Source organism: Leopardus geoffroyi, chromosome A3 (assembly GCF_018350155.1).
Source record: "Leopardus geoffroyi isolate Oge1 chromosome A3, O.geoffroyi_Oge1_pat1.0, whole genome shotgun sequence".
Taxonomy (NCBI): Eukaryota; Metazoa; Chordata; class Mammalia; order Carnivora; family Felidae; genus Leopardus; species Leopardus geoffroyi.
Genome location: NC_059336.1, coordinates 30,492,708 through 30,511,628, shown reverse-complemented (window position 1 = coordinate 30,511,628; position 18,921 = coordinate 30,492,708). Strand labels below are relative to the sequence as shown.

At 44.9% G+C, this 18,921-nt stretch overlaps 1 protein-coding gene and 1 long non-coding RNA gene across 3 annotated transcripts in view; one reads left to right on the top strand and one right to left on the bottom strand.

Annotated features, from left to right (window-relative positions):
* The window catches only part of LOC123580460, a 24,741-nt gene extending 5,820 nt beyond the window's left edge, over window positions 1-18,921 (top strand). Inside the window, exons 2-3 of the long non-coding RNA XR_006703311.1 lie at window positions 8,451-8,456; window positions 18,910-18,921. This is a non-coding gene — a long non-coding RNA (uncharacterized LOC123580460). The remainder of the gene's footprint in view (window positions 1-8,450; window positions 8,457-18,909) is intronic.
* Window positions 14,255-18,354, bottom strand: AP5S1 (adaptor related protein complex 5 subunit sigma 1). Of its 2 annotated transcripts, none has more exons than XM_045445202.1 (3): window positions 17,964-18,354; window positions 16,667-16,858; window positions 14,255-15,398 (listed from the first exon to the last, which is right to left on the bottom strand). In XM_045445202.1, the coding sequence occupies exons 1-3, from the start codon at window positions 18,236-18,238 to the stop codon at window positions 14,972-14,974; spliced, it is 894 nt and encodes a 297-aa protein (XP_045301158.1). In that variant the 5' UTR covers window positions 18,239-18,354; the 3' UTR covers window positions 14,255-14,971. The 2 variants fall into 2 exon arrangements, with proteins under 2 accessions (XP_045301158.1, XP_045301159.1); XM_045445203.1 differs by lacking the exon at window positions 17,964-18,354 and adding an exon at window positions 17,713-17,867.

Sequence of the window (18,921 nt, the reverse complement as noted above, 5' to 3'; positions counted from 1 at the left end):
CGACTTGGGCTCAGATCATCTCACAGTGTGTGGGTTCGAGTCCCACGTTGGGCTCTGTGCTGATAGCTCAGAGCCTAGAGCCTGCTTCAGATTCTGTGTCTCCCTGTCTCTGCCCCTCCCCTGCTTGTGCTCTGTCTCAAAAATAAATAAATAAACATTAAAAAAAAGAAAAAAGGACATTGGTGGGATAACTGAGGAAATTTTACTAAGGCTTGGATTAGTTAGTAATATTCTATCTGTATTAAATTTCTGGTTTTGATCATCGTACTGTGGCTATGTAAGATGTAAATATTTTATTATTTTTGCAACTGTTTTGTAAGTCTGAAATTATTTCAAAATGAAAAAATTTTAAATGAAATAAAATTTAAAATCATTTAGACCCTATCTGGCTATTTATTTATTTATAAAAATTTTTTTAACGTTTATTTATTTTTGAGACAGAGAGAGAGACACACCATGAACGGGGGAGGGGCAGAGAGAGAGGGAGACACAGAATCGGAAGCAGGCTCCAGGCTCTGAGCCATCAGCCCAGAGCCCGAGGCGGGGCTCGAACTCGCGGACCGGGAGATCGTGACCTGAGCTGAAGTTGGACGCTCAACCGACTGAGCCACCCAGGCGCCCCCCTATCTGGCTATTTATATCAATTATCTCTTACTGTTGACTGCATTCTGCCCTATTTCATGAGTAGAGTTCTTTTTTTTTTTTTTAAGTTTTTATTTAAATTCCAGTTCATTAACATACAGTGTTATATTAGCTTCAGGTGTACAATGTAGTGATTCAACACTTCTATACATTACTCAGTGTGCTGTTAATCCCCATTACCTATATCGCCCATCCCCCCCTCCCTCTGGTAACCAGCAATTTGTTCTCTATAGTTAAAAGTCTGTTTCTATGTTCCTCTCTCTCTCTCTCTCTCTCTCTCTCTCTCCATGAGTAGTTTATTGATCACTGTCTATTTATTAGTGGAAGGGCAAGAGAGTGATCTATATCCCAGGTACCACCCCCCCCCCCCGCCCCAGTGAGGGCCTTTGGAGTACTCCTCCCCTTTAAAGCTCATAACCTAACTAACAGGTGGCCCAAGTCCCCAGGCCAGTGCTCCAAGGAGGGCTGTGACTCACATGTGATGATTCAGCAACCACCAGCTCACGTTTCCCCCCAGAGAGCACAGTCAGACCCAGAGAATAGTGACTGAGGGCCCCCAAAACAGAAATGTTCTCATGTCTGAGTCCCTTCAGGGAACTCTCCAAGACTGAAAAATAAAGTATAAACCCTGCCTTTACAATCTTGTTTCAGATAAGTTTTTAAACTGTTATTATTTAAACTATTTTATTTTTCACACTGCCAATTTCATTACCAAAAAATTAATTTATTTTCAGTAAAGCTGGAGGAAAATTATATGCTTGTATACATGATATGGGGAAAACCAGAAATGCCTGATGAAGAAAACCAAAATCTGTACTCATAAGGCTACTACTCAAGAAAAATTGCTAGCTTCTAGTATTTTCTTTTCTAAAATAATGGGCCTCTGAGTCCTCTGGCTTCCAGAGGAAGCCTTGACCAACCACATGAGATCTCTGGACATAACAGGGTCTGGTAGAAGCTCACCTTACCTCTCAGTGGTCTCAGAAGAGGGCTTGGTCCATGTCAGCTTGTGAGTCAGTCCCTCCTGCAGGGGGCTCCTCCAGGCCTTAGCCCCCATGGTCAGCACGGCCTCCTCACCAGCCTGAGGGCATTGTGTTGCTGGTCACCTGCCACTCAGGGACTGCTGTCTCACCCTTCCTTCTGAGAACCACTGATGTAAGTTGCTTGGCAACAGACATTTACTGAAATTTGTGGGAAAACAAGCAAATGAATACATGGGCAAGACACAGCTTCCAAGTTGCCAGAGTTCCTAAAATTCACAGGCCTCCCGCAATACAGGAGCCTTCCCCCTGACCACATCCCTCCATGGCTCCAGCTTCCTGCCACACAGCTGGTGCCTTGCTTGCTTTCAGCCCCTTTTGCGGTCTCTTGTCATAGGGTCCCTCCCCTAGGATCTGGAACTCAGTGCAGAAAACAGAAACCACTGTAGTTATTTTGTGCAGAAGGGTTTTTTGTTTGTTTGTTTTGAGAGAGAGAGAGAGAGCAGAGAAGGGGCAGAGAGAGAGGGAGACACAGAATCCAAAACAGGCTCCAGGCTCTGAGCTGGCAGCACAGAGTCTGACACAAGGCTCGAACCCATGAACCATGAGATCATGACCTGAGCCAAAATCAGATGCTTAACTGACTGAGCCACCCAGGTGCCCCAAGGGTTTTGTTTCTTGAAACATAATTTACCTTCTGTGAAATGTATCAATCTTAAATGTGCCACTTGATTAATTTTTATCTAAGTAAATACCTGTGTAATCAGCATCTGGATCAAAATCTACAATATTTCCATTTCTCCAGAAAGTTCCCTTGCACTCCTTTATCAATCTTAACCCCAGTCCATTACTGGATCAAAATCTACAATATTTCCATTTCTCCAGAAAATTCCCTTGTACTCCTTTATCAATCTTAACCCCAGTCCATTATTCTGATTCCATCACCATAGTTATTTTGCCTGTTCCTGATTTTAATACAAATGAAATCAAATAATACATGCTGTTTGGTGTCTGGCATCTTTCACCCATTTTTTTTTTTTTTTTTTTTTTTTTAGTAATCTTTACCCCCAACAAGGTGCTCCAACTTATGACCCAGAGATCAAGCGTTGTATGCTCCACTGACCCAGCCAGGCACTCCCCTACCCAACATGTTTTTTTGTTGTTTGTTTTGTTAATTTTTTTAATGTTTATTTGTTTTTGAGAGAGAGAGAGAGAGAGAGACAGAGCATGAGTGGGGGAGGGGCGGAGAGAAAGGGACACAGAGTCTGAAGCAGGCTCCAGGCTCTGAGCCATCAGCACAGAGCCCGATGCGGGGCTCAAACCCCATGAACGGTGAGATCATGACCTGAGCCGAAGTCAGACGCTTAACTGACTGAGCCACCCAGGCACCCCCCTACCCAACATGTTTTTGATGTCAGTCTATGTTGTTGCATGTATCAGGAATTTGTTCTTTTTGTTGCTGAGTAGTATTCTATTATATGAATATACCACAATGTGTTTATTCATTCTATTTTCTATGGAATATTTGGGCTTCTCTGGTCTGGGCTAATAGTAATAAAGCTACTATGAACATTCATGTATGAATCTTTTTGTGAAGTTATGTACTCATTTAAAAATTGCTGGGCAATAGGGTATATTTAGCTTAATTAGAAGCTTCCAAGCAATTCTCCAAAGTGGTTCATCACTTTACACCCCCACCAGCCATTTATTGATGGTTTCAGGTGTGATAATCCAGTGCTCTTTACCAACCCTTAACAAGGCCAGTTTCTTTCCCCGAACCCCCCCCCCACCCCACAGGAAGGAATATAATACAGATAATTACTTTGTTTCAAAATTGGTGGTTGGGGGGCAGGGGTGGAGGACTGCAGGCAGCAGGAGGCTCCCAAAGGAGTACCAGAGCTCAAGACCACATTACCATAACCATAGTTGGAAGTGAGAAGGCCCCAGCTCCACACAGCTCTGTCTCAACGTCAAGTGGATGCAGGAATGTCAAGTCTGGCTTTAGGCCTTCACATATCTGTGTCCTTGCTATGGTTAGAGAGATAGCCTTTATCCCCCAAATCTCTGATGGGGCATCTCATTGTCAGATCTCATTTTATATGAACTCTAGCTGCAAAGGAATCTGGAAGGTGTTTTCCCCCACCTTTCAGCCTCTGTGAAACACAGGAAAGCACCCTATATGAGGAGGCAGAGGGAGCCAGTTGTTTCAGCTGGCTTTTACTGAGTGAAAAAGCTATCTCAGGGGTGCCTGGTTGGCTCGGTCTGTGGATCGTGTGACTCTTGATCTCAGGGTTGTGAGTTCCAGCTCCATGTTGGGTGTAGAGATTAAAATAAAGATTAAAAATAAAATCTTAAAAAAAAAAAAAAAAAGCTATCCCAAGTGTAACTGAGCCACCATTTATCTAGCTCACAGTTCTGCAGGTTGGTGATCTGGGACCGGGCTTAACTAGGCAGCTCTCATCTTCTTTGGGCTCCCTCATGCCAGTTCCCAATTCTGATGGGAACTGACTGGCCTGAGATGGGCTCAGCTGGGATGGATCATCTCTGTTCTATGTGGTCTGTCATTCCCCAGCAGGCCCGCCTAGACTTTTTTTTTTCATCATGGCCGGACAAGTCTCCAAGAGAGAGTTCAAAATGCTCTTTAGGCCTGGGCTTCAATATGGCATATCACTTCTGCCATTCTGCTGGACAAAGCAAGTCACTAAGGCTGGTACAGGTTAAAGGTGAGTGGAAACAGATTCCGCCTCTTCCAGAAGGTGATGTAAAGCCACAGTGCAAGGGTGTGAATAAAGAGTAGAATGAGAAGTCAGGCCAATCTGCCATACTAGCCCACAGCACACACCATACCCCCAACTCCTGGAACTAGTCAGCAAACGCTAAGTACCCTTTTTCTTTTCTGTGCAAAGCAGTAAGATTCCCTCTATCTCACCTTTTCTGTTCCTTCGTTTTGCTTTTTCCTGGGTTCCTTTATTTTCCAGATCTTCAAATTTTTTTTTTTTTTCAGATCTTCAAATTTTTAATATAACCAATAATGCCTTTATTTCCTGAGAATTCATTCTTATTGTTTGATGTTCCATCTTTCCCTTATGGATGTAATATGTTCCTGAATCTAATTACTGAGGGTAGCAATTAGAGAGTCTTGAAAAATACTTTTTTTTTTTTTTTTTCAGGGCGCCAGAGTGGCTCAGTTGGTTAAGCATCCAACTTCAGCTCAGGTCATGATCTCGAGGTTCCTGAGTTCCAGCCCTGTCAGGCTGTGTGCTGACAGCTCAGAGCGTGGAGCCTGCTTCAGATTCTGTGTCTTTCTCCCTCTCTGCCCCTCCCCTGGTTGTGCAGGCTGCTCTCTCTCAGCAATGATAAATGAATAAACTTTATTTTAAAAAAAATTTTTTTCCTGATATTCCCTGTATGGTTTTCCTCTGAAGCCTTTCTTCCTTTCTTTCTTTTTTTTTTTTTTTTTTTTTTTTTTTTTTTTTTTGCTATTAGCTTAGTTTCTCTTTTGTGTTGCAGTCTCTCCCCTCTCTGGTGAACTTTGTTTGCATTAAGAATGAGGCAATAAAAAGCACTGGGGAAGTTCACTGCACATCCGCTGGTTGGCTTCCTTTTGGGGCAGCCAGATGCAGACTGGCCTGTAGAGGAGGCCCTATAGGCCAGAACACAAGGAGCTCATGTATGGGGCTATTCTGTTGCTTAGAGCACGGGCGCTTAACCTGGCTCAGGCCAATGACCCCTTGGATTGTCTGGTAAAGTTCAGAGGACAGAATAGTGTTTTTAAAGGACTTAAAGATACACAGGATTATCCCCCAAAAAATCCCAATTAGATTGAAATACAATCATTAAACTATTAAACAAATGTTTAAGTAGCATTATGCATAAATGATAATCTGAGGTATCTTTATTGTGATATGAAAACACCCATAATTTCTTTTAGTGACCAAGTCTTAGATTCTGCTAATGTCATTGTCGCTGGTGGCCAACGTTTAAAAAGGAAGGAAACTACAAAAGGCAACTTTGTAATTGGGGGGTGATGGATATGTTCATTATCTTGACTGTGATAATGGTTTCATAGGTACATACCTATGTCAAATCTCATCAAATTGTACACTTTAAAATACGTGTAGTGGTTGGGAAATAAAGAATCCTGTCAACAGCAAGACCCCTGGACACCCACACAGAGGAGAGAAAATACCATTACTGAAAAGGCAGTGAGCTCACACACATGCAGGTATATCACGAGACACTACAAAGCCTAGGGAGCAGTTCACACATTTTATACTTAAATTTTATACACTTAAATGTTCTCTCCTCCCCTCAGGAGACAAATGAATAAACTGGAAGTTTCCTGTCCCCCTCATAAGAGACTCCTGAATTGCTCTTAGAGCTCCACGAACAGAGTTGTAAGACCAGAAGGCCTGCATTGTAAAATCCAGCTCAGGTTATCGAATTCCTGACCAAATGGTCAGGCCTCTGATATTTTTTAAGGTGACATCCTAAGGTGAGGAGAGAAGCAGCTACCTCCCTGTCATTAAACAAAAAAATTGTATTTATTTATCCTTACGGCAGCTCATTGTATGCCATTTGTACCTGATACAACTGCAAACATCTTCAAAAAAAGGGGGGGGGAGGGGCGCCTGGGTGGCGCAGTCGGTTAGGCGTCCGACTTCAGCCAGGTCACGATCTCGCGGTCCGTGAGTTCGAGCCCCGCATCAGGCTCTGGGCTGATGGCTCAGAGTCTGGAGCCTGTTTCCGATTCTGTGTCTCCCTCTCTCTCTGCCCCTCCCCTGTTCATGCTCTCTCTCTGTCCCAAAAATGAATAAACGTTGAAAAAAAATTAAAAAAAAAAAAAAAAAAAAAAAAAAAAAAGGGGGGGGGGGATATTAATTCCAGTTAGTGATTAGTGAAAAAGATGTAATTTTTCCCCCACCCACGTCTGCATCATCCCCTGAATTCTATCTATGGATCCTTTGCAGGTCTGTGGTTTCCAGGTCCCATAATTGTCCCAATGGTGCCCTGACAGTAACAATGTTTCTCCTGACTCAGGGTCTAGCCTGTGGCCACCACTGCCTTGGGGTGTCATGTTTCTGTGGTCTCCTTTCATCTAAAGCAGTTCCTCAGCCTTTCGCTGCCTTGATGGTTTTCAAGAGCACAGGCCACAATTTCCTTCCCTTTGGGTTTGGCTAAGGTTTCCTCCTGATCAGATTCAGGTTAAGCATTCTTGACACTCAGATGTGTTGTGTCCTTCCTGCAATCAGGGAGGCACAGCATGATCCCATCATGGGGGATGTTCACTTTGACCACTTGATAAAGGGGGCACCTCCAGGTCTCTCCACTGTAATTTACTATTTCCCCATTTTTAATTAGTAAGTAATCCATAGAAAGGCTCTTCGAGGCTACATAAAAATCTTGCCCTCACCAACCTTTCACTCACTAGTTGTGGTCTCTCGTAGGCACCTTTACGTGGATCCACTCTAACCCTAATTACATCTAACCCTAGGCATTTTATGTTGGTCTTTATCCTGAATGGGTCATGTCTTCCACTGTGTTTACTAACTCCTCGTCCAAAGACATAGGAAACTTACCTATTTTGCTCATCAGTTTTGTCACCTTAGAACCTCTCCGAGTCAGGAGAGGCTCCTCTCTTGGCCAGAACTGACTTCATTTTCATCACATGAGTACTACAGGAACACATGAGCCAGAAACCTGTCACAGGGTTTTAATGTCTTTTACTCTTGATCAAGTGTCCACACCAAGCAATGCCCAGAGAGTAAACACTGTGCTGCCAGCTCCAGCTTCAGGCAGAGCCTTTGCTGGGCCAAAGACTTCTGGACCCTCAAGTTGCCATGGCCTGCATAATCAGGGTGGACATAGAAGGTATTGTTCTGACTACTGCTAGGCTTCATAAACTCAGGCGATTATTTCAGAGAGAGGAGGAGTTCTAACCACTTTTTTACTCACCATTCCTAGGGGCAGAAATCACAGGCCTATGCTAACACCCAATCATAATACTAACCAAAGAGAAAGATCATTCCTTTTCATTAACAGCAGTGTAGAAGGCAAGCCAGCAGAAGTTCTGAACACAGGGGGACTGTAGCAGGAAACTTGAGAATTTTACACCATTGGTTTCTTTGCTGTAACAAGTAGCTTATCATCTGGGAGAGGGACATGTGATCTTGGGCCTACCATCCTTGAGAGATAGCAGAGGCAGTCTGCTGTTTCTATCTGCTTTCCCAGGAGAAATAAAAAGTTGTTACATGGTGATGTTGCAGACTCCCTGGCCCCAAGGGTCTCTTATAAACCACCTATTCATTCGTGCATTCATTTAACATATTTTGGGTGCCTGCTATGTGCCAGGTGCTATGTTTAACTAGAAAACAAGAGACACAATGTAAATCCTCCTGGAGGTGTAACCTGATGGGGGAAAAAAAACATTAAACTAAATAACACACAAATAAGCATATATGATGGGTGGAGGGAGGCGGAGAAAACTGATAAATTAAAACCACTGTATCTGCTTCTTTTTTTTTTTTTTTTTTTTAATTTTTTTTTTTCAACGTTTATTTATTTTTGGGACAGAGAGAGACAGAGCATGAACGGGGGAGGGGCAGAGAGAGAGGGAGACACAGAATCGGAAACAGGCTCCAGGCTCTGAGCCATCAGCTCAGAGCCCGACGCGGGGCTCGAACTCACGGACCGCGAGATCGTGACCTGGCTGAAGTCGGACGCCTAACCGACTGCGCCACCCAGGCGCCCCTGTATCTGCTTCTTAAGGGGAATATATAATTCATGTCTGGAAGAATACATCTTTCTATGATCCCCTTCAGCTTATAGAGATTAGTGGGGAAGGAGGCCTTGCTTGAGAATTTAATCATTTCCTATAAGAGTTTGTGAGTTCAATGCAGAACATTGAAAATGTGGTTTGAGGAGCACCTGGATGGCGTAGTCAGTTAAGCATCCGACTCTCGATCTCCACTCAGGTCATGATCTAGTGGGCTTGTGAGTTCGAGTCCCACATTGGGCTCTGCATTGATGGTGAGGAGTCTGCTTGAGATTTTGTCTCTTCTTCCCTCTGCCCTTTCCCTGCTTGTGCTCTCTCAAAATAAATAAATAACAGGAAGGAAGGAAGGAAGGAAGGAAGGAAGAAAATATGCTTTGAGTTGCTGCAGATGGAACCCCAGAACAGTCTTTTTCTTTCTCTTTTTTAAGTGGGCACAGATATACTATCAACAGGTAGGCTGGAACCAAGCTGGGTGGGCGATGAGGCCTTACACTGCTCAGTATGAACAGGACAGGGGGGAATGAACAGGAATAAAACAAGGCTGCTAAGAACAGACAGTACAGGAGGAAGCATGGGGAGGCACTGCTTAATGGATGCAGTTTCTGTTTCACATGAAGAAAACATGCTGGAACAGATACAATACTGTGAATGTACTTACTGCCACTAAATTGTACACTTAAAAATAGTTAAAATGGTCAATTTTATGTTATATATACTTTACAATAAAAAGAAGAAAAACAATTTTTAATAAAAAGATAAGAAAGAAGGGAGCAGCCTGAAAGCTGATGGGTGGCTGAGGCTCCAGAAGGAACTGAGAGTAAGAACATCCCTTTAGGGGGAATGGTCTAGAGACTCAGAGAACAGAAATGTCTGACAATCAATCTTAAGTTTTTTGCTCTGTTCTTTAGGATAACTCCTCTCTATCCCTCTAACCTTTAGTTAAAGTTTGCTACCACCCAAATGCCTGATTCTGGGGCATCAAGGGAAAGAGCATGTATTCGGAGTCTGGGCAGACACAGCACGACAGGGAGAAGAGAGGAGCCACATGTCTTGAGACCCAAGGGAGCCTGACAACACCACAGAAGCCAAGAAGCCAAGAAGTGATGCCTCAGAGACACATATGATGTGCTCAGTGCTCAGTGTCCCCCTGCAGGTGGGATGAGGGCTCGACCAACTGCCACTGCAATACTAAGGGGATGCACCAACTCCACAGAATGGTGGACCTGGAACCATCCAGAAGGCAGAGGTCTGAGTCACACAGGTGAGCCTCAGGGACTTCATAGCCTGCAAGCTCTCTCCTAGGTTAAGCTAAACTGGGTCCAGTGGAGCCTCTGCACTGCCGTTCCTACTGGAAAATATGAGATACATCTTGAGAAAGTCATTTTCCTTTTCTGATGCTTTCAGGGATCTGCCATGTTACAAAGATTAGGTAGTGAAAGGATGGGTGAAACAGATAAAGGGAATTAAGAGATACAAACTTCCAGTATAAAATATGTAAATCACAGAGATGAAAAATACAGATAGGGCATATAGCCAGTAATACTGTAGTAACGTCGTATGGTGACAGATGGTATCTACACTTATGGGGACCAATGCATAATGTACAGAATTGTTGACTCAATCTGTTGTACACCTGCAGCTAATATAACATTGTATGTCAATCATACTTCAACAATAATGATTTTGAAAAAGGATTAGGGAGAAAAAACATAGCCATGGATAACAGGAAAAGGAGAGCCAACTAGTGCTTCACTGGAATCCCTGAAGAGAACAAAACCAATGAAATACAATAACTATTAAAGATATAACTCAGGGACTCCTGGCTGGCTCAGTCGGTGCAGCATGCAACTCTTGATCTCAGGACTGTGAGTTCCAGCCCCATGTTGGATGCAGAGATTACTTAAAAATAAAAACCTTAAAAAAAAAAAAGACATAATTCAGGGAAATGTTTCTGAAATAAGAATTTAAATCTACATTTGAACAAAAAACACACCATGTTTACACTACAAAATATATTCTAGTAATACTACTGGAAAATAAAGAATCTTTGGGGCACCCAGACCAAAAAGGTAAGTATACAGGTTCCAAATTATTATTTTTTTGAACACACAAGAACTCAGGAATATTGTTCTTACATGGTCATGTAAAAATAGGGAATCAGGGGCGCCTGGGTGGCTTGGTGGGTTAAGCGTCCAACTTCGGCTCAGGTCATGATCTCACAGTCCGTGAGTTTGAGCTCCGCGTCAGGCTCTGTGCTGACAGCTCAGAGCCTGGAGCCTGTTTCAGATTCTGTGTCTCCCTCTCTCTCTGCCCCTCCCCTGTTCATGCTCTGTCTCTCTCTGTCTCAAAAATAAATAAACGTTAAAAAAAAAAATTTTTTTTTTTAAAATAGGGAATCAAAGAGGAAAGAAATTACACTGCAGGTTTTCCAGAAAATATATTAGAGAAAACACCCCATGTCAGCACCTACGGGATATAGCTAAAGCAGTTGTCAGAGGAAAATTCTTAACTTAAAACACAAATACCAATTTTTTTTTTTAAACCTGAAAACAAAAGAATTAAGCACCCTTAAAGAGTTACAGATAACAGAAGGAAATGAAAACAGAAGGAAGGACTTAATAAAAATGGCAGAAATTAATGAGTTAATGCTTTTGCAAGTTTAATGATGGGTACTCAGATTATGATTCTAACCACCGTTTTATAAATGTGAGATATTTCACAGTAATTCTTAGATCTGTTAAGTGAACTATAATATACTCATATAATGAGTAAAGAATAAAAAAGAATAAGGAGCACCTGGATGGCTCAGTTGGTTAATGTCCAACTATTGATTTTGGCTTAGGTCATGGTCTCACTGTTTGTGAGATCGAGCCTCGCATCAGTGCACAGCCTGCTTGGGATTCTCTCTCCCTCTCTCTCTCTTTGCCCCTCCCCCTCTTTCTATTTCTCTCAATAAATAAACAAACTTAAAAAAAGAGTAAGAATCCTATGTACTGCTATGAAAAGATCTCCAGGCAACACTGTTAAGTGAAACAAGCAAGTGCAGAACCCTATATCAAGCTGGCCTATAGTGTAAGAAAACAATGCAGGCAGGAAGTGGAATAAGAACCCAAGTTCGTATTTGCTTGTATTTGTATAAGAGAGATAGATATGTAGAAAATATAGAAAGCTATTACCCTTTGGGATAGTGGGGGGAACAGAATGGATGGGACAGAGGTGGGAGCAAGTTTTTCAGTGAAAATTTTTTTATCATTCTGACTTCTAAACCATGTTACCTATTTGGAAAATAAAATTTAATTAAAAAATTCAAGGCTGGCCCAGATGGGTTCACTGGTAATTCTACCAAACATTTAAGAAAGAAAATATACCAATTCTCTCAAATCTCTTCCAGAAAACGGAAGGAGGGGGAACACTTCCTAACTCATTCTATGAGGCAATATTACCCCAATACCAAAATCAGACAAAGATATTATAAGAGAACTACAGGCCAATATTGCTCATGAACATAGAGGTAAAATATTAGCAAATAGAACCCAACAATGTATAAAAAGAATTATACAACATGACCAAGTGGGATTTATCCCAGGTATGCAAGGCTGGTTCAACATTTGAAAATTAGTTAATGTAATCAATCCATCAGACTAAAGAAGAAAAGTCATATGGTTATAAAAAGATACAGAAAAAGCATTTGACAAAATCTAACATCCATTCATGATTAAAAAAAAAAAAAACTCCCAGCAAACTAGGAATAGAGAGGAGCTTCCTCAACTTAACACAGAATATCTACAAAAATCTATAGCCAACATCATAGTCAATAGCAAGAAACTAGAAGCTTCCCCACTGAGATCGAGAACAAGGATGTCCCATCTCACCACTGCTTTTCAACACTGTACTGGAAGTGCAATTCATTCAGTAAGGAAAATAAGAAAAGGAAATAAAAGCTATATATGTGGAAGGAAGAAATAAAACTACACCTGTACACAGATGACATGATTGCCTCTGTAGAAAATCTGAAAGAATCAGAAAGAAAAAACTGTTGGGGTTGGGGAATGGCACCTGGGTGGCTCAGTCAATTAAGCCTCCAACAGTTGGTTTCAGCTCAGGTCACAATCTCACAGTTAGTAAAATTGAGCCCTGAGCTGGGCTAGGCTCCTTGCTGACAGTGTGGAGCCTGCTTGGGATTCTCTCTCTCCCTCTCTCTCTGCACCGCCCACCCCCCCACCCCCCGCCAAAATAAATAAATAAACTTAAAAAAAAAAAAAAAAAGAAGAAAAACCTGTTGGAACTAACAAATGATCACAGCAAGGTTGCAGGATATAAGTTAATGTTCAAAAGTCATTCCCTCTCCTCTATACCAACAATGAACAAATGGAATTTGAAATTAAAAATATATTGCCATTTACACAGGTACCATTAACATCCCCAAAATGAAACTTAGGTACAAGTCTAACAAAATATGTACAAGATTTGTTATGAGGAAAACCATAAAACTCTGATGAAAGAAATAAAAGGAGAACAAAGTAAGTGCATATTCCCTGTTTGTGGATGGGAAGACTCGATATTGTCAAAATGTCAGTTCTTCCCAATGTGATCTATTTGATCTACATATTCAGTGCAATCCCAATTAAATTCCCAACAAGTCATTTTGTGGATTTGAAAAACTGATTCTAAAGTTTATATGGAAAGGCAAAAGACGGAGATTAGCCAACTCATTAATTTTTTAAATACTTATTTTTTTATTATTTATTTTTGAGAGAGAGCATAGGATGGGCAGAGAGAGCGAGACTGAGGATCCAAAGTGGGCTCAGCGCTGACAGCAGAGTCAGATGTGGGGCTCAAATTTATGAACCATGAGATCACGACTTGAGCTGAAGTCAGGATGCTTAACTGACTGAGCCATCCAGGTACCCCTAGCCAACTCATTATTGAAGAACAAAGCTGGAGGATTGACACTATCTGCCTTGAAGACTTACTACTATCTAAAGCAACAGTAATCAAGACAGTGTGGTACTGACAATAAAGAATAAAGAAATTTTTTTTCCAGTTTTTTTTTTTTTTTAACGTTTACTTATTTGAGATAGAGAGTGCATGCATGCACACACACAAATAGGGGAGGGACAGAGTGGGAGAGAGAGAATCCCAAGAAGGCCGACTTGGGGCTCACGAACCATGAGATCATGACCTAAGTTGAAACCAAGTGTCAGGTGCTTAACAGACGGCGCCTCCAATTGAATCATTTTAAACCACCACAAGGAGCTGCTGGTTAAAGACTCAGAACAGGAGTTTGGTGCCCCACCCATATCCTTTTGGGTTTGACCATCATGCAGCCAGGCCCAGCACCACAATGCCTTTTTCTGGGGGCAGAAAGAGCCAGGTAATTTGTCTTAAGACCAACTCAAAACCACTGACTGAAGAGAATGGCAGACAAACATTCTTAGTCCCTCACCCTTGAAGCAAGGTCACTCAAAAGTGACTGTTGTGTTACAGGCCCCCAGAGGCACTAAGCTCCCGACCCACCCTAGATAATGTACCTGTATGGGCTGCCTTCCCTTCCAGTACTTCCTGGAATCACCTCCCATGTAAGCGACTTGTAACTAATCCTCTAATCCTCGTCTCAGGCTCTACTTCTCAGAGATCCACACCAACCTGCCACATTTTGGTACAGAAAACAAGTACTACCACCCAAAGGAGGCCCATAAGGCGACAGGGGTGATATGGGGCACAAGAGCTGGAGACCTCCCAAGATGCTTCTTGGGGGCATCTTTGATCATGAAAGCTCAGGTACCCAGCTCAGTGCCAAAGAGACACGTACTCATAAGAGCAAATATACATTATCCAAATTTACAGAAACAAAGAATGAAATCACACAATCAGTGCTTTTAATTCAAAACAAGAGAGACAACTTCATCCTGGCTAGACTTCTTGCACCCATCTGATGGTATCTTCTCTCCCTGAAGACAAAGGAAACCTAGCATTATCTTGAGGTTGCCTGGTGGGCAAGGGATGGGCCCAAAGAGAGCTACAGAATCCCACTGCTGAATGAACGACAGACACATTTGTGAACTGTGGTGGGGCTGGACACTGAGCAGGTCCTCACTGACAAAATCCTTGTTGGTAAAATGTTGCCTAAGTGAGTGCAAATACAGCAACGAGCTCCCCCACCCTGGGAGTCTCAGGTTCCTTTCGCACTGTGAGGACTATGGGTTTGGAAGGAGAAAGTGGGCTGAGTTCCACTCCTCATGCTCCAACACTAGCAACTGGTGGACTGTTTTGGGGGCTGGCTGCCGGGGATGGGAGAAACTGGGGTCAAGGACAGGTGAGACTGGTCCACTATGCAGTCTAAATGAGTCACATGGCAGCTCCAGGCACAGGATGTTCCGGGATTCCTCCTCACCACCCTTTGCCCAGCCCTCTTTTCTGCCAGCTTGTCCCGTCCACTTGTCCTGGATGTGGTAGCACAGCAGAGCTGGGAGCAGGCTGGGAAGGAGGCCAATGCCAAGATTCACCTGGCTGTGTGTCCATCCATCCCTGTCCTCCCTCCCTGCCCCTCAGGAAGCCCCATCCCAGTGAGGGGTCAGCGGGGCCAGGAAGCACTGAGTTCCTTCTCCAGACCCTGGACAAACTGGTCATTGAGGAAGAGCAGTTGACCATGGGGCAGGAAGCGGGCAAGGATGCCCTCGATGCGATCAGCCCTAAGCAAGAGGTTGGTGCTGGGGGTAAGCAGCCGGAGGTGATCCAGAAGGAGGCGTGCCAGCAGCCGGAGTGTGCTCTCAGCCAGCAGCAGGTTCTCATGGGCATCCAGCACCAGGGCGAAGCCTAATGAGAGCACACCCAGCCACACCACTGTCCGAGGCTCCTGGAAAGGGTCCCCTGCTGCCAGGCGGAAGGCCCCATGTGGGGCCTCATGCAGGGGCACTGGCTCATCTGAGGACTGAAGCTGCAGGTCCACGGAGGTCCGGCCCGATGCCTGCTGCTGAAGCTGGCACATGGATTCCACCTGCCTGGGAAGAGTGGGTGGGTCACTGATTTCTGTCATCCTCATGACCACCCCTAAAACTGAGAGGTGCTATTAACTCCATATCTCAGATGTAGAAACTTAGCCCCAGAGAGACTAAGTGACCTGCCCAGGACCACAGAGCAGGAAGCATGAGCCATGACAGGAATCCAGGCTCCCATCTCCAGGCCCTGAACCATTTCACTCCATGTGTTCAAGAGAAGGCAGGTTTTGAACACAGCTCTTTGAGCCAGGAAAGGGCACCAGGGGAAAAAGATCCTGCCACCACTAGCTTCACAGAGGCTTCCTTAACATGAAGAAATGCAAGCCATGAGAAATGAAGAAATGCAACTGGCCTGTCCAACCTCTCCACCACCATCCTGCAACCCTTTCCAAATAAAAAAGAAAGACCGTCCACTTGGCCATTCAGGTTTTTGAAATCACTCTCTGATCCCTCCTGAATCACTTTCTAATTTGGGCCATGCACAGGCTGGTTTTAAAGGCATTTAATTTTCTGTGCTACAGGAGGGGGGTGGAGGCCCAGAGGAACAAGGGGATGGCAAGAGGCTAACACAGGGCTGCCCATTCGAGAATGCTAATCCCCGGACACAAAAGGCAGAGAGGTCAAGAGATTCTGGCACTGGCTGGCTCCATCTGGGTCTGGGATGGGAAGGTCCAAGGCCAGCCACTACATCTGGAACAGTATTTCCCACACACTGCTCTTTCAGTGGCTTTCAGGAGGCTCTGGGCTCAGCATTCCCATGTATGACATTCTCACTCCTCCTTAGGGATTCATAAAACCTACAGGCATACTAATGGCCCTGAGAAGTCCTGCACTGCAAAGCATGTTCCAGGATCTGCCTGCCTACACCCAAATCCTAGCTCTGCCATGTTCTAGTTACATAACCTTGGGCAGGTTAAGTTCCTTAAAGTCTCTGTACCTCAGTTTATTCACCTGCAAGGTAGGGATAATAACTGTATCTATTTCAATAGACGGTTACAAGGATTAATGAGTCCACATACATGAAATGCTCAGAACATAAACTCTTAGCACATATGTACAGACTCAATAAATGCTAACTATAATAGTTAACGATGATGACCGTACTGTTATTATTTCTTTAACCCCTTTTCACATAACGCTTGTGAACAACTGTGGACAGCTCATGGAAACACTACTCTAAAACTCTGTCTCTGCTTCTTAGTCTGATTCTCTGTGCCCCACAGAAAACCTATCATTATCAGGCATGTGTTCAGTGAAGGCCCATGTGTTACCTGGCCACAGCCAAAATCTGCTCCTTTCGAAGGAGCCTGTCCCTCTCAGCACCATGTGGCCGTGGGTCATCAGGTGAATTCTCGGCACCAAAGACGCAGGAGTAGAGCACTCGGCAAAGGCCCGTGTCCTGGGCCTGCGGAGCCCGCAAGTTGTGGATGAGGAAGGCGTGGACCATAGCTCCAGGGTAGGCACTACAGGGAAGCCAGAGACCTCAGTGAGATGGGTGTTAAAGTCACAGGGCAGCCACAAGGCAGGCAGCATGTCCAGAGGCTGCTGTGGCTGGTCACTGGTGCTCCTCAGCCACCCAAGACACACTCCCCGCCTCGGCATAATGGTGTCTGGTCAGCAGCACTTCTGCTCACAACAAAGTCAATGGTGAAGAAACCTCAATCGCTTCTCTGCCTTTTGGCTAAGGTCAAGTGAAGAAATCTCAGACCACCCCAAACCTACAAAACTACAAAACAAATGGCCAGGAATCTTCAAAAAGTGTCATGAGAGTCAACAGAAGCTGGGGAGCGCTGCTCCAGACTGAAAGAGACTAAAGAGACAAGGCCAGCTGAACGCTGCCTGTGTGTGGGATGTGTGTGTGGGATCCCCAGCCAAGAAAAGGGTAGTTTCAACATACAGCACTAGTAGGGCAACTGGAAACATTCTAGATAATAGTCTTGACCAATGTTACCTAATTTTGAATGTGGGAGAATGTTCTCGTTTTTAGAAAATACACACTGACATACCTCTAAACATTGAGCTAAAATGGCATCGTATCTGCAGCTAATTTAATTATCAAAGGGTATGAGATAGCCCTTTATAAGAAACTCTTGAAATTTTCTGTAAGTTTCAGATTACTTAAAAATAAAGACTACTAAGTAATGATACTAATAATAAGGGTGTCTGGCTGGTTCAGTGGCCAGCCAGGGCTGGAAAGACAGCGGGTACACAGTAAACAAATATCTGTTAACAGTGATTAAGGGTAAATAGACCGTCAGTTTAGACTGGTCAAGCAGGAAGGTTCGCGAAGGCGCTCTGAGAGCGGGAGCCAGCTGACCTGGCGCTGACCTCCGGTGACCCTCCAGCGGCAAGAAGAGCGCGTCATCAGCCTCCGCCACCGCGTCCCCCCTGCCCACAAATGGTAGCGACAAAAACTCTCACGTCACTGCCTCGCGCAACCCTGTGGCGCAGGGCATTGGGGGGGTTGTAGTTTCTTGCTCCAGTCAGACAAGCCCTAACCCAGGCACCCCGCCCTGAGTGTGCTGTTCCTGAGCCCCGGGGCCGCTGTCCTCCAGGCGTTGTACTCACCCTTCCTTCCCCGCCTGCGGACTTCTGCTAACAGGCCGCAGGACCCGGCAGTGGGAGAGTAATGGCGGCTGCGAAGCCCCTGGGCGCTTGCGCACGCCGGTCGCGAGAGCGCGCACGAGGTTACGCGCGCAAGGTGGGCGGGGCCCGCGCGCCCAGAGTGTAGCTCCGGGAGTGGGGAGGGGCGGTGTTCTGACACCCGGGCCCCCGGCGAGGGCAGCTTTCGCCCTCCGATCAAAGACCCCTTGCTTCGAGCTCCCAGCAAGGCCCATGCCCATTATTTCCAGACAGGGTATGGGTGTTCCTACTCGGAGCCCCTGGACCAGCCGAGCCCCAGGCCACAGCCCCCGTCGACCGCGAGAGGGCGCAGCGACCCGGCATGTGAACCTTCCGGAAAAGGCCGGGCGGCCGCGTAGTTGGGAGCAGGAGGAACGGTTCGGACCCCGAGGTCCCTGCGAGCCTTCTGAGGCTCGTGGGGCCTAAAGGTGCGGGGCTTGTTCTCAAACTGGCCATTATGCGTGGGAGTCAGTGGGGTGCCTGTTAAAATGCAGGTTCCTGGGCTTTACTTTTGGAAATTGTGACTTCAGGACAAAGATGGATATTTAGGCATTTCTTCAGGGAGGGTTTAGGGTTGTGGGTTCCTGAGGTGGGTTAAGGCCAGGGTTCGGTTTCGAGTAGAATGATTCAAATTTATCCCTGCCCCCCCCCCCATCCCCCTAGCCCACCCCTGTCACAAGCTGTGTGTTCCTGGCAGGTGAGTCACTTCGTTGGACCCCAGTGAAGGGTTTAGTAGGCTGACCAGTTTTTCCTTTCGTACTTCCACCTCTAACAAGTTGACCCCTCTTTGAGGGAGGCTGTCAAAGGTATAGTGAAGAGATTTATTCTTTCAACCTAAAAGGGGCCTGGCAGGCCATCTGCCTCCAGCCCCAATTAGAGACTCAACCCAGAGGTGTTTGGGGCC